This window comes from Callospermophilus lateralis, chromosome 4 (assembly GCF_048772815.1).
Source record: "Callospermophilus lateralis isolate mCalLat2 chromosome 4, mCalLat2.hap1, whole genome shotgun sequence".
Lineage (NCBI taxonomy): Eukaryota > Metazoa > Chordata > Mammalia > Rodentia > Sciuridae > Callospermophilus > Callospermophilus lateralis.
This window is the reverse complement of record NC_135308.1, coordinates 36636412-36652085: the sequence shown is the minus strand read 5'-3', so window position 1 is coordinate 36652085 and position 15674 is coordinate 36636412. Positions and strand designations below refer to the sequence as shown.

General features: G+C 37.7%; 1 protein-coding gene across 2 annotated transcripts in view; it reads left to right on the top strand.

Annotated features, from left to right (window-relative positions):
• The window catches only part of Fat1 (FAT atypical cadherin 1), a 124614-nt gene that overhangs the window by 85301 nt on the left and 23639 nt on the right, over window positions 1-15674 (top strand). For both annotated transcript variants that reach the window (XM_076853740.1, XM_076853739.1), the window contains exons 8-13: window positions 1005-1280; window positions 1411-1621; window positions 6610-10677; window positions 11088-11284; window positions 14186-14339; window positions 15328-15561. In XM_076853740.1, coding sequence (XP_076709855.1) covers window positions 1005-1280; window positions 1411-1621; window positions 6610-10677; window positions 11088-11284; window positions 14186-14339; window positions 15328-15561 — 5140 coding nt within the window. The remainder of the gene's footprint in view (window positions 1-1004; window positions 1281-1410; window positions 1622-6609; window positions 10678-11087; window positions 11285-14185; window positions 14340-15327; window positions 15562-15674) is intronic.

Genomic DNA, 15674 nt, shown 5'->3' with positions numbered 1-15674 from the left:
TAGGACTTTGATCTTCGGGCCACTTAGGACTAACAAACCCTTTTGTTCTGAAGGAGTCAGTGAAGCTTAGATTTCTTGTTCATGAACTATCTTTTGTGATTGATGCTGATAAGGCTGATACTATGCCTTATCCATATACATCTTTCCATTCTGAAAAGTAGGCATTTTACTGTCCAGGTAAAATTTTTTGTCATTTTAAAATTTACCTTAGAACGGAGTTTTTTGACATTGGTTCTTTTTTCTCCTCTGACACTTTTGTTTGATGTTAACATACTTAACAGTTTTATTTCAATCTGTTTAAACTGATTTTAGGAAATAAACACCTTTCTACTTATATATATATAGGTCTTAATAGAAAACTTAAAAACATTTTCCTTTTCTTTTTTGGTCATGGTAGGGATCAAACCCAGAGCACCCAGAGCCTTATGCATGCTAAGCAGGTACTCTATCACTGATCCCCATCCCCTGCCCTAAAAATATTAATAATTTTTTTTCTCTAATATTTAAAATCTTAACAGGAATTTGGAGTCTTAAATGAGAAGGAGAAATAGAAAAACCATCTATCACTCCCCTCAGTAGATTAGAAGTTTCAGATTCAAATGTGGTATAGGAAGTAAGTCTTGTATAAATCCTGGCAAAGTAAATTGTCTGCTATCTTTCCATGAGTAATCTACAAAGGTTTTCTGCGTGGATACCTAAGAGATATTAAGTCTATATTTCATAAAGAAATGTTAATTATGAACATCCTTGTGTCTCTAAAGTCAGTTTCAAGAATTTAGGAAGGCTTTATTATCTTACTCATATTTTAAATAAGTAATGTATCAGTGAGAAATTTTAAGGATATTTTTGATTTTAGATATTTGTTCCTTTTCTCATATTTACATTACATTTTGCTAAAATAACAGATTTTTTTCAATGTACATGTGATATATTTTTCTAGGTTATTTAAATATTAAAACAATTATTAGGAATATTATGTGAGCCATTTTTGTCATTTATTATAGGTATTCATCAAAGTAATAGATACAAATGACCATCGTCCCCAGTTTTCTACATCAAAATATGAAGTTGTTATTCCTGAAGATACAGTGCCAGAAACAGAAATTTTGCAAATCAGTGCTGTGGATAAGGATGAGAAAAATAAACTAATATATACTCTGCAGAGTAGTATAGACCCATTGAGTCTCAAGAAATTTCGTCTTGATCCTGCAACTGGCTCTCTCTGTACATCTGAAAAACTGGATCATGAAGCCATTCACCAGCATGTTCTTACAGTCATGGTAGGCATCTACTTGTTTTTCTGCCTGCATGTGGCTTCTTAAAGGTTTTATGGGTTTGAGAGTGACAGTGATTTTTTTAATGCATGAGAAAGAAAACCCAAACAGGATTGATAATGTGTTTTCTTTTTAGGTACGGGATCAGGATGTTCCTGTAAAACGCAACTTTGCAAGGGTTGTCATTAATGTCAGTGACGCAAATGACCATGCCCCATGGTTCACCAGTTCCTCCTATGAAGGGCGGGTTTATGAGTCGGCAGCTGTGGGCTCAGTCGTTTTGCAGGTTACGGCTCTGGACAAAGACAAAGGGAAAAATGCTGAAGTGCTATACTCAATTGAATCAGGTATTTTTGGACCATTCAGTTTGTTAAAGCATATTTTCTTTTCTAAAATTAGTTTTAGATATTGAAGCATTTCTATGTATATCCGTAAAAATTGCTTGAATCGGTCTTTAGCTACCATTTTTCATGTTAGGAATGTAGATTTTCCTTTCCTTCTTTTTTTAGAGATTGAATCCTAAAAAGTTTGGGACCCAGTATTCTTAGAGAGTCACAGTATTAGCATAATTTTAAGACTCTGAGAAGTCCTGCAGAAAAGAAAACTCTATTTGACTAATTTCAGTATTTCTGAGATAATTTTAACTGAAGAATCATTTTCCTCTAAAATATTGGTTGATTTTGAAACACTTAGGAATACTGGCCTAGTAATGTAACATTTTACTTTTTAGTCAGAGAGTATTTTCTTTTGTGCAGAGCCTAAGTGTCCATGATAGAGTGCTGATTTGTCCCATTCTCAAAAAAAAGCGTCTTCTACCTATCATCTTCCTACTGAGTTAGCTCCCCTGCACTATCTTAAACCCCTATGTTTCTTTAAAAATTGTTTCATGAGTGGAATTGGGTTGTTGCAGTAGGCCAGAGTGGGGTCTGAGACTAGAAGAAATGTTGAAAAGGCTGAGATGATGGGCCTGAGTGATCCAGGGCCAGGAAGGCCAACTGGAACTGTGTACCTGGGTGTTTCTGAGTATAATCAGGCAAGAGCCTGTAGGGACTTGCTGGTGATAACAAGGAGGATCATCAAGAAATAGTCACGGTAAGGTGAAATGTTTTTGTTCTCTCTTCTGTTTTATGCTGCCATTCACTCGTTCATTCATTTATTTGTTCCATGGACTGATTGAGTTTATTTTATGTGCCAGGTGCCATAGTCACAGCATTTGTGCTTGTGCTTCATAGATAACAGGTTATCGTTGGCCCACAAATGGACATATATGTTCTAAAAGATTTCTGCTCCAGAGCATGTGATTGCACAGTTAGACATTTCATTGCCTTGAGACTTTCCTTCCTCATGCCAAATACTCTTGAGTAAATGATGAAATATTGAGAAAGTGGTTTGATTTTTTTTTTCCCACCTTCCTCAGTGCCATTGTTAGTACAAGAAATATTGTTTCTTTCATTCTAATATTCATAATGGTTTTAGAGAGTTGAAATCTTCTGCTTTCCTTGATTTCTGTTGTTATTAAGTGCAGAGCTCTATCTACTTAGATGTGGTCTCTCCTATACATTAGATTCCATAGTGTTTAGATTATCTATAGATCATAAAATAAAAATCTGAGTAAATGGAGAATAATTTTTACACAATACTTACTTTTCTACTTTATGTGCTTAAACTATTCTTATTTCTTTACATATTTGAAATTTCATGTGTTTCCCATAAAATAACTGAATTGAGTTTATTATTCACAAATATGATTTTATATACTGTCTGTGATTGCAGTGTTAAAATGCATTGTAATATAGTTAGTGACTTGAATACAAGTATTTTTCCACTGGTTCAAAAATTTAGCAGTTAGAAAAACAGTACATTCCATTTGTGCATGCCTGAGCGTTTCAATAAAGTAATTTTGTCATAGACAAACTGGCTGGGTTTATGTAGGAGAAAATGTTAAACTTTCCCTTAGCTTTCACATAATTTTCAACAACTGGGTGGTTAAAATATGATTGTTGGTGTCTGAGTCAAGGCATGTGCATTCTTCAAATGCTTGTAATGACTGATGGGATTAGTAATTTGGTATTCTAAGAATGGAACTCTTATCTGCCCTCAAAGAATAGATAGTACCAATGGGCTATTCTAATATGGTATTAGAGCTTTTAATATGTTTTTATAGTTTTGGTAATGTAAAGTTATGCTAAACAATTATTTCTTAGGAAACCATTACCAGGAAAATGCAGTAGAATTGTTTGTATGTACATCTTTTGGTATGGTATGAACTATAAAATGTTCTTACTGCCTTTTATTTATCAGTTTATCCATAATCAGCTGCTTCCTAATTTGTGTCAGATTACATTTAATAAAGTTCAAAAGACTAGTTATAAATTCCATCCATAACACTGTATGTTTAATTAGCAGCAATTTATTGAGCAAAAGGTTTAGTCTGATTAGGAGTCTTTAGGGGAAAAGGAATTTAATTAAAAGATATTTTCAGTATCAGTTGGGCTATGCAGTAGAGACACATCAGTGCCATACTCTGAGCCATGTGGTATTTTCTTCTTTTTAGGTTATTTTTAAAAGTAGATTATTGGAACATTCCTACTATTGTTATGACACCTGGAAATACATTCAGTAAATACATTTATTGATTTGAATTGTTTTTTTCTCCAAGGTCATGTTAAATGTAATTACAGTGAAGTTTAAAGGTTGCTTTACTTTGTTTAGGCCTTTCCTGAATGAACACCTGCAGTGTGTCAATCACAAGAAGAAACAAGACTCTCCTGCACATCTTTCTTACTTTCTCTGTGGGAGAGATACATTAAACTATAGTGGTAGCTAAAAAACAAAAATGGGCGTGTTTGTTCAGATGATTTCCTTGTTTAAATACAGAGAACAATATAAAGTTAAAATATTTCAGCTAAATTACTAAGACCTCAACTTTTGCCGCTTACTGCCTTTCTGCCATATGTATATTTCAGTGTGGGCAAATGTAACTGTTAGTTATACACCAGTCAGCAGCCCTTGTTGTTTTTGCACAAAATACGTTGCTTTCCCTTCTGTATATCTGATGCTTTCTGCCTCTGTGTGTGTGTGAGGGAGAGAGAGAAAGAAAGATCCATACATTAAATCACTGGCTAGGTTTCTGTTGAACCTTCTTGGTATCAGTGACAAGTTCAGAGCTACCTTTTTAAAAACTCAAGCTACTCCAGATGATGAAGAATGTTTCTAAATTTCCTATGGCTGGTAAAGAGCAAGGTTGTCATACATACTGTTAAAAAAAACAAAACAACAAAAACAGTAAAGAACAGAAATCTCTATACTGAATAGGGAGGTCAAGGAAGGCCTCACCATCACACTCTCTAAGCAGGGCCATTCAGGTAAAACCTCAATGAATGAGTAAAGAAATGAATGGAGAAGCTGGAGAAACAGTTAGGGAAGGCGGTTCTAGGAAAGGACACACCAAATTCAAAGGCCTGAGAGAATGTTAATTCCTTCATTTGAAGCCTTGCCTATTTGAAGCTTTTCTGGCAAAATAAAGTTTCACTATAGAAAATAAGAGAAATATGGGGCTGGGGTTGTAGCACGTGTGAGGCACTGGGTTTGATCTTCAGCACCACATAAAAGTAAATAAGTAAAATAAAGGTTAAAAAAAAAAGAATGCTTTTAAAAAAAGAAAAGAGAAATATACGTCAATGGGCGAATATAAATTTTGGGGGGTGGAGAAGGTAGCTGCCAAGGGTTACCATGGTCTCCCATGTCCAGCCAGGCCAGTCTGTCACAGTTTAGAAAGATAAAGATGATGTACGGGATAGAATGAGAAAAGCATCTCTGAGTTCTAATGACTGCCTAAAAATCATTGAGAGAGAACCTGGGATCATTGGCTCATTTAAATAGAGACAGTCCGGATATTAGTGTCTGAGCAGCCTGGCAGAAGCTGCAGGACTCCATCCTTAGGCCAGAGTTCAGTCCAGAGCTGCAGGTTCTAGAGAAACCCTGGCTTCCTCCCTGTTGCAGACTGAGGCACCGCCTTGGGGTCTGGACACAGAGCCAGGGAGACTTAATGAAAACCAGGCTGGGTCTGGCCTCAAAAAATTGTCATGGATTTTTGGAAAATGTATTAAAGGAAGGAAATGAAGACTGTAGAGGAAGTGTTTACTGTTAATGATGTGGAGAAAGAAGTGCTGGACTAATTCCCTGGTTTGTACATCACACTAAGCTGTTCTGGTCTATGAAGTACCATACTGATTGCAAACCTAGAGGAAAAATAATTTGAGAATACAATTAAAGTAGCTTGTTTTGGGGAAGCATAATAGTTCTTTGGGGGGAAAATAAATTTAGTTCTATAAATCCTGCATATTTGTTTATGAAACCAAAAAGGGATGGAAGGCTTAGGGATGGATCTATCCTAAATACTCTCATACTGCCTTGATCTATGCAAAAAATGCTACAGGAATTGCTGGTTTCTTGAAAAGACACAAAATTATGGGATTTTTTTGGAGTTGAGGTTATAGCTAAATATATATAACATAGCCTGAAAAGGTTTAAAGAAAAGTAAGCAAAACAATGTGTCCTACTAGTTTATTTCTTAGCTGCAGCACTATTGACATTTTGGACCAGAAAATTTTTGTCTTGGGGGTCTGTCCTGTGCATGGTAAGATGTTTAGCAGCCTCCCTGTTCTCCACCACCAGATGCCAGTAATGCTTTCTCCCTCTAAGTTGGGAGAACCAAAAGTATCTCCAGACATTGCCAGATGTCTCTTGGGAACAAAATTGCCCCTACTTGAGAACCATTGACTAGAAGATAAACTGGGCTGAAAAGGGTTATGAAGAAACTATTGTTGGAATCTTTAAAACCTGTAAAGTAGGTTATTCCTCAGTACACCAAATATTGAAAATAAAAGACAGCTCTCTTGAATCTTGATGTAAATTCTCCCAGTGAATTGAAATCTTCCTTTTCATAATTAATTAGATCGCTGTGAATTTGCACATGCAAATATATTCCAGAAGGATTTTGAGGAACTATTGGAAAATCATTAACTCAGATGCTTTATGGAGAGACAACCATGTCTTTCCAAAACATATTTCCAGTTCAGACAACAGAATGAGTTTAGGCGTTAGGTACAAAATGGTTTCTTCTGTTTCTTGTAGTCAAATTTCTGAAAAACATGCCTTATTTTAGATGGATTAAAATGAAACAGGAAACAGTTGATGGTTCCATTCAAATATTTATGTCCTCTGCATTTCTGCTTAATTTCAAAATATCATTTTAAAAGATTTTTTTTCTCTTTGTCCAGCTACTACTATTATGTCTCATATCTTCTAATATGTATTTTTTCCCCTCTTTCAGGAAATATTGGAAATTCTTTTATGATTGATCCCATCTTGGGCTCTATAAAAACTGCCAAAGAATTAGATCGAAGTAACCAAGTGGAATATGATTTAATGGTGAAAGCTACAGATAAAGGCAGTCCACCAATGAGTGAAATGACTTCTGTGCATATCTTTGTCACGATTGCTGACAATGCTGCCCCTAAGTTTACATCAAAAGAATACTCTGTTGAAATTAGTGAAATTACCAGCATTGGGAGTTTTGTTGGACTAGTTACAGCCCATAGTCAGTCATCAGTGATATATGAAATAAAAGATGGGAATATAGGTGATGCTTTTGATATTAATCCACATTCTGGAAGTATCATCACTCAGAAAGCCCTGGATTTTGAAACTTTGCCCATTTATACATTGACAGTCCAGGGAACCAACATGGCTGGTTTGTCCACTAATACAACTGTTTTAGTGCATCTACTAGACGAGAATGACAACTCGCCAGTTTTTATGCAGACAGAATACTCAGGACTTATCAGTGAATCAGCTTCCCTCAACAGTGTAGTCCTGACAGACATGAATATCCCACTAGTGATTCGAGCAACTGATGCTGATAAAGAATCAAATTCCTTGCTTGTTTATCACATTGTTGAGCCCTCTATGCACAAATATTTTGCTGTTGATTCTAGCACTGGAGCTATTCATACAGTACAAAGTCTGGACTATGAAGAAACAAGTGTTTTTCACTTTACTGTACAAGTGCATGACATGGGGACACCACGTTTATTTGCTGAATATGCAGCTAATGTCACCATACACGTAATTGACATTAATGACTGCCCTCCTGTTTTCTCCAAATCATTGTACGAAGCATCTCTTCTGTTGCCAACATACAGAGGAGTAAAAGTCACCACAGTAAATGCTACTGATGCTGATTCCAGTGCGTTCTCACAGTTAATATACTCCATCACCGAAGGCAACATTGGGGACAAATTTATGATGGACTACAAGACTGGCACTATAACTGTACAAAACACAACTCAGTTAAGAAGCCGCTATGAGTTAACCATTCGAGCTTCTGATGGCAGATTTGCCAGCTTTACCTCTGTGAAAATTAACGTGAAAGAAAGCAAGGAAAGTCAGCTCAAGTTTACCCAAGACTTCTACTCTGCAGTCGTGAAAGAGAACTCCACGGAAGCCAAAACATTAGCCGTCATTACTGCTATTGGGAATCCTATCAACGAACCTCTGTTTTATCACATCCTCAACCCAGACCGCAGATTTAAGATTAGCCGCACTTCAGGAGTGCTATCCACCACTGGTATACCATTTGATCGTGAACAGCAGGAGGCATTTGATGTGGTGGTAGAAGTGACAGAAGAACATAAGCCTTCAGCAGTGGCCCATGTTGTCGTGAAAGTCACTGTAGAAGACCAAAATGACAATGCACCAGTGTTTGTCAACCTTCCCTATTACGCTGTAGTTAAAGTGGATACTGAGGTGGGCCATGTCATTCGCTATGTCACTGCTGTAGACAGAGATAGTGGCAGAAATGGGGAAGTGCACTACTACCTTAAGGAACACCATGACCACTTTCAAATTGGACCCTCAGGTGAAATTTCATTGAAGAAGCAATTTGAACTTGACACCTTAAATAAAGAATATCTTGTCACAGTGGTTGCAAAAGATGGGGGAAACCCAGCTTTCTCAGCTGAAGTTATAGTCCCAATCACTGTTATGAATAAAGCCATGCCTGTGTTTGAAAAACCTTTCTACAGTGCAGAGATTCCAGAGAATATCCAGATGCACAGCCCAGTTGTCCACATACAAGCCAACAGTCCAGAAGGCTTAAAAGTGTTCTATAGCATCACAGATGGAGATCCTTTTAGCCAGTTTACCATTAACTTCAATACCGGGGTTATAAATGTCATAGCCCCTTTGGATTTTGAGTCCCACCCAGCATATAAACTGAGCATACGAGCAACTGATTCTTTGACTGGTGCTCATGCCGAAGTGTTTGTTGACATAATAGTGGAAGACATCAATGATAACCCTCCTGTGTTTGTTCAGCAGTCTTATGCTGCAACTCTGTCTGAGGCATCTGTAATTGGAACATCTGTCGTTCAAGTTAGAGCTACAGATTCTGATTCAGAACCAAACAGAGGAATTTCATACCAGATGTTTGGAAATCACAGCAAGAGTCATGATCATTTTCACATAGATAGCAGCACTGGTCTCATCTCACTTATCAGAACTTTAGATTATGAACAGTTCCACCAGCACAAGATTTTTGTAAGGGCTGTTGATAGTGGTATGCCTCAACTGAGCAGCGATGTGATTGTCACGGTGGATGTCACTGACCTCAATGATAATCCTCCACTCTTTGACCAACAAATTTATGAAGCCAAAATTAGTGAGCATGCCGCTCATGGGCATTTTGTGATGTGTGTGAAGGCCTATGATGCAGACAGTTCAGACATAGACAAGTTGGAATATTCCATTCTGTCTGGCAATGATCATAAACATTTTGTCATTGACAGTAAAACGGGGATCATCACACTCTCAAATCTGCGCCGGCACACCTTGAAGCCATTTTACAGTCTCAACATTTCTGTTTCTGATGGTGTGTTTAGAAGTTCAGCTCAGGTTCATATAACTGTAATTGGAGGCAATTTGCACAGTCCTGTTTTTCTTCAGAATGAATATGAAGTGGAACTTGCTGAAAATGCTCCCTTACATACACTGGTGATTGAGGTTAAGGCAACTGATAGGGATTCTGGTATTTATGGTCTCATTACTTACCACATTGTAAATGACTTTGCCAAAGACAGATTTTACACAAATGAGAGAGGACAGATATTTACTTTGGAAAAACTTGATCGAGAGACCCCAGCAGAGAAAGTGATCCCAGTTCGTTTAATGGCGAAGGATGCTGGAGGAAAAGTTGCTTTCTGCACAATTAATGTTATCCTTACAGATGATAACGATAATGCACCACAGTTTCGGGCAACCAAGTACGAAGTGAACATCGGATCCAATGCTGCCAAAGGAACATCGGTCATTAAAGTTTTTGCAAGTGATGCTGATGAGGGATCCAATGCTGATGTCACCTATGCCATTGAAGCAGATTCTGAAAGTGTTAAGGAGAATTTGGAAATTAACAAACTGTCTGGCATAATTACCACAAAAGAAAGCTTAATTGGCTTAGAAAACGAGTTCTTCACTTTCTTTGTTAGAGCTGTGGATAATGGGTCTCCATCAAAAGAATCTGTTGTTCCTGTCTACGTTAAGATACTTCCCCCAGAAACACAGCTTCCAAAATTTTCAGAACCCTTTTATACCTATACAGTTTCAGAAGATATGCCTATCGGAACAGAAATAGATCTCATTCAAGCAGAGCACAGCGGCACTGTTCTTTACAGCCTGATCAAAGGGAATACTCCCGAAAGTAATAGAGATGAGTTCTTTGTGATTGACAGGCAGAGCGGGAGACTAAAATTGGAGAAGAGTCTAGATCATGAGACAACTAAGTGGTATCAGTTTTCCATACTTGCCAGATGTACTCGTGATGATTATGAACTGGTGGCTTCAGTAGATGTTAGTATCCAAGTGAAGGATACAAATGATAACAGCCCAGTCTTGGAGTCTAATCCATATGAGGCATTTGTTGTTGAAAACCTACCAGGAGGAAGTAGAGTCATCCAGATAAGGGCATCTGACCTAGATTCAGGAGCCAATGGTCAAGTTATATACAGTCTCGATCAGTCACAAAGTGTAGACATCATTGAGTCTTTTGCCATTAATATGGAAACAGGCTGGATTACGACTCTAAAGGCACTGGACCATGAGGAGAAAGATAATTATCAGATTAAAGTGGTTGCATCAGATTATGGCGAAAAGGTTCAGCTGTCCTCCACGGCCATCGTGGACGTTACTGTCACAGATGTCAATGACAGTCCGCCACGATTCACAGCAGAGATTTATAAAGGGACTGTGAGTGAAGACGATCCACCAGGTGGTGTAATTGCCATCTTAAGTACCACAGATGCCGACTCTGAAGAGATTAACAGACAAGTTACATATTTTATAACAGGTAAAGATTTCAAACCAATTGGTTTAATTTAAAGTGTATTAAAAGTATATTGTACATGCATTTTAGGGAAATAGGGAGTTAAAAGGATAGTTAATAAGTAGCTAAGTCACATCTGTTAAGCGCATTTCAGGTTCTTTACCTAAGTACAACTGTTTCCTTAGACTGACCTTCATGCTCATTCTGTTGAGCTTAAATTTTATTTGGCTTAATGCTATGCTTAAGTACTATTTTAATGCTGTTTTTTGGGGGTAAAAAGTTAAAGTATGCCAAATTTAGATTAATTATTTTTAGAATTCTTAGTCCTTTTAAACTGTAACTACGCATATTTTGTATGATTTATTTTTCCTGTTACTTATTTCTGTCTTTAATTCAACAAATTTGACTGTCATCTTCCTTCATGGATTTAACAGGAGGGGATGCTTTGGGACAGTTTGCTGTTGAAAATATACAGAATGAGTGGAAGGTCTACGTGAAGAAACCTCTAGATAGGGAAAAAAAGGACAATTATCTTCTGACCATCACAGCGACTGATGGGACCTTCTCATCAAAGGCTATTGTTGAAGTGAAGGTTCTTGATGCAAATGACAACAGTCCAGTTTGTGAAAAGGTAGGCTTCTCTTTTAAGTTTGAATATTAGAATTCAAGCTTCTTAATCCTTTTAATAGGACTGCCATTGACCTCTCTGTTGTACTTTAGTTGTGTTTTGTATTATAATCACTGTTAAAGCAGAGGTGTCCAATGATGGAAGACCTGGAAAAGCTTCAGAACTATTTTGTGGAATGGTCAGTTGCTCAAAAACTTTGTTCTTAAATTATGGACAGGATTACGGTTGTGTCTAACTCTAAAAATACTCTGTCAACTTTCATAAAAAGGATTCTTTAATTTGAGAAGAAGGTTGTTTTGGTGAAAACATTTGACCAGCTCTTCTAAAAAGCTCAGTTTTGCTTAGCAGGTCATTTTGGAGCACTTGCTTTTCTACACGGAAGAAAAACTTAAGAGGTTAGGGAAAAGGCTCCTGCACCTGTGGCGTTCACTATTTAATGGGAGAATAACATATAACCAGAGCTGGGCGTGGTAGTACATGCCTGTAATCCCAGCAGCTCTGGAGGCTGAGGCAGGAGGATCTTGAGTTCAAAGTTAGCCTCAGCAAATTAGCAAGACCCTAAACAACTTAGTGAAACCCTTTCTAAAACCAAAAATATAAAAGGGGTTGGGGATTGAGATGTGGCTCAGTAGTTAAGTGCCCCTGGGCTCAATCCTGGTAACCATATATATCTGTTTCAGAGAAGAGCTGTTCCCCCTCCAAGTTGACTATAAGACTAGCAGGACTCAAGCAGGAGTGGTCACTGAAGAGTGGAGATGAGGAAAAGCTGTTCCGTGGCAGGTTGTGGGCTCACCCTTCAGGAGGCAGTGATAGGATGATCAGGAGGAGTGGAAAGGTGGTGTGTGAGGAGGGAATGGAGGTGTGGGAATAGTCACTTATTTTGCCAGAAGTGATAAATCCCTGGGAAGGGAGGACAAGGTCAAACTGGATTAAGGAATGTATGGAGGATAAGATAGGCATGATATGAACCAAGAGTTCCTTCCTTAAAGAAGTTCAGTTTGGTTGTGTTTTGTCTATAATTTGGAAAAGGAAGCGTGAAAGTCCATAGAACGGGCAGAGGTGGCAGAACAATGAAAGTTCTGAAGGCGCCACATTAAAAAAGTGGTAGCATTCAGTCCCTGCCTGAATGTGACAGGAATGTTGTGTCAGGACTTGAACATTTACTGCCGAGGGTATTTGGAGAAAGAACAGGTGGTGGCAGAGGTAAGCCTGGAGGGGACATCTGTCTTAGCGGAAGCCTGTCGAGTTCCATTTCAGATTTGTTTAATTTCAGGTAATGGGACTTTTAATTGGATGTGATTTTTAGACATTTAGAGATGGGGAGATTCAGGATGGATATTAGAGAGAGATAGATACTCCTGGCAGTTGTTTTTGGAAGCTGATCATTGAGTTCATTTGAGGGATACCAACAAAAAGGTGGTCAGGGAGAAGAGATGAGTTACTTGCAAAGGAAGCAGAGATGGAAGGAAGAGTCAGACTGATGCAGTGCAGTCAAGGGGGTGAGAGAATTTTGAGGAGGAAGGGTGGTAAGCAAAGGTATAACGTAGCTGAAAAAGATGGCTGAGAAGTGAAACAGACCATATCAGTTCTGCGAATGACTTGGGAAATAGCAGTCTCTGGATCATGATGTAAGTGGACACCTACCTGACTAAAGGTCACATGGTGTGCATCAATGAAGAAATAGCTTTGACCAGTGCAGAGGGTTAGGAGGAAAGGAAGGAAGAAGAGTGTGACGGGATAAGAGAAGACTGGTAGAGGGGACAGTGAATGTGAAGAGGGACAGAGCCGCTTGAGAAAGCTGTAGATTCAGTAAGCGGAGAGGTGTTGCTCCTGCGGAGAACAACAGAGATGATCTCAGGCAAAGAGATGCTGGAAATTCATTCTTGGGGAGGTGGGACTCCTGAAGGATAAGGAGTTAATTCCTATTCCTTTTTGTACTCTTGGGTGAGAATATGGAATGGGGGTTATGCACATGTCTCCCCTTAGTGGAAATTAAATGTATTTTATTTTCTAGGACTTTCACATTCTTTGAATGTAATACTGTAACTTCTTTGGGAATAATAAAATTAGGACACTAAACCATTTGAATTAAACAGTATTGCGAAATATCATGTTTCATGAGTCATAAAATATAGCTCACCTAAGGGCCTGGAGGGGTATAGCTTACTGTTAGGGTGCTTGCCTAGCATGTCCAAGGCCCAGGTTTTGATCCCCAGCATTAAAAATATATCTGTCTACACACACACACACACACACACACACACACATATGTAAACTTATTCAGAAAGTACATTCAACAAAATCTTAATCTGTTCCTCTTATGTTTTTGTTTATTGCATGGATTCCTTAATAATTGGAACTGGAAACAGCTGTTTACTATGTTTGAAGGTTAAGTACGTATGAAGAAAGAGGAGCAGGTGTCCTGACTGTGGCTTGGGGAAAACTTTTTTTTCTCCCATAACACAAGGATCACTTCTCTCCCAAATACAATCATTTGGTTATTGTTAAGGAACACTTACACACACAATAAATTCCTGTACTTGGAAATAAGTATACACGATGTAATAAGTATTCTTTCTACTTTTTAGATAAATATGGAACACTACTTATTTCTTTATAAGAATTTAAATGTGAAACTGCCTTAACAACTTACTGCTTGCTATTCTGTTGGTAAAATGTTAGGTCAGACTCTTTCAGGGACATGATATTGGTGACTCTTACTTTCTCCTTCATTTTACATGTGTTTTTTAAAGAAAAATAGTTTTAAAAGCTCTTTGAATCTAAACTTTAGTCATTTTCCATGTTTTCTATGGCCAAAATGAAATTATTTCTTTTTCGTTATTCTCTTAATAATCATAATAATAATTTCCTCATTCTAACAATATTGTTTAAAATCTTTTGTAGACTCTTTATTCAGACACCATTCCTGAGGACGCTCTTCCTGGGAAATTGATCATGCAGGTCTCTGCTACAGATGCAGATATCCGTTCCAATGCTGAAATTACTTACACATTGTTTGGTTCAGGGGCAGAAAAATTCAAACTAAATCCAGACACAGGTAATGATGAGAATCTGGGATAAGTTTCATTGTATACTCTTACAAAATCATGTGTGTTGGGTGATTTAGTTTACATACAGTATTTGTCCTTTTCAAATTTACCCTGCTGCTTGGAGTTGACATCTTTTGGAACTCTAAACAGCAATTTAATGTGCCAGATTTGGGGTAAGATGGGAAAAGAAAAAAAAAAAATGAGCAACAATATCACTTACCTTGAGCTAACAATTTAAAACTTAAAAACTGTTTATATAATTAAAAAAAAACTCAAAGTATACATCAAATTTTCTGCTTCATTTGTTTTATTTATAAAGCACATTTTTAAAATTTGTGACCACGAGTTTATAATTTAACATTTTCCATAATTAAAATGTTTTATTCATCTTTATAGTTTGTATTTTGTTAAAGTTGCAATAATGTACTGGGGTACAGTGGTGCGCACCTGTAATTCCAGCGCCTCGGGAAGCTGAGACAGGAGGACCGCAAGTTCAGAGCCAGCCTCAGCAAAAGTGAGGTGCTGAGCAACTCAATGAGACCCTGTCTCTAAATAAAATACAAAATAGGACTGAGAATGTGGCTCAGTGGCCAAGTGCTCCTGGGTTCAATCTGTGGTACTAAAAAAAAAAAAAAGAAAGAAAAAAATTTGTGATAACGTAATGGGTTTCCTTTAAGCTTTTTTATTTTCTTGAGAACAGATTATGAACATATGAGTCTAATTTTTTAATCAATAAAAAGGTTCAAATTTGGTTAATTAGCTATTTTACTTTGGGGATTGTGTGTAGCATAAGAGTCTTTGGCCTCATATTCTATGACTAGTAGGGTCGAAAACCTGTAACTTGTGTGCTCATCCAGCTGTTGAGTCTGTTATTGATAAAATTGTTCTCCAGAGAAAAGCTGTTATTCATATTTAGTAGGAGAAGAGAAGTAGGATGTATAGCTGCAGTTCACAATTAAATTTCAAGTGATTCCATTTACTTCTGTTTGTTTTTAGGTGAACTGAAAACATTAGCCCCCCTTGATCGGGAGGAGCAAGCAGTTTATAATCTGCTAGTCAAGGCCACAGATGGAGGGGGAAGATTCTGTCAAGCCAGTGTTGTGCTTACATTAGAAGATGTGAATGATAACGTCCCTGAATTCACTGCTGATCCTTATACCATTACTGTGTTTGAAAACACAGAGCCTGGAACACTGTTGACCAGAGTGCAAGCCACCGATGCAGATGCAGGTATCCTCTGGAAGATTGCCCTGCCTTCAGACTGCACTGAGGGCTTAGGAGCCACTGTGTTAAACACATTCCAAATGCAGCCTTATCTTACCCCATACATGCGGAGTAGCTCC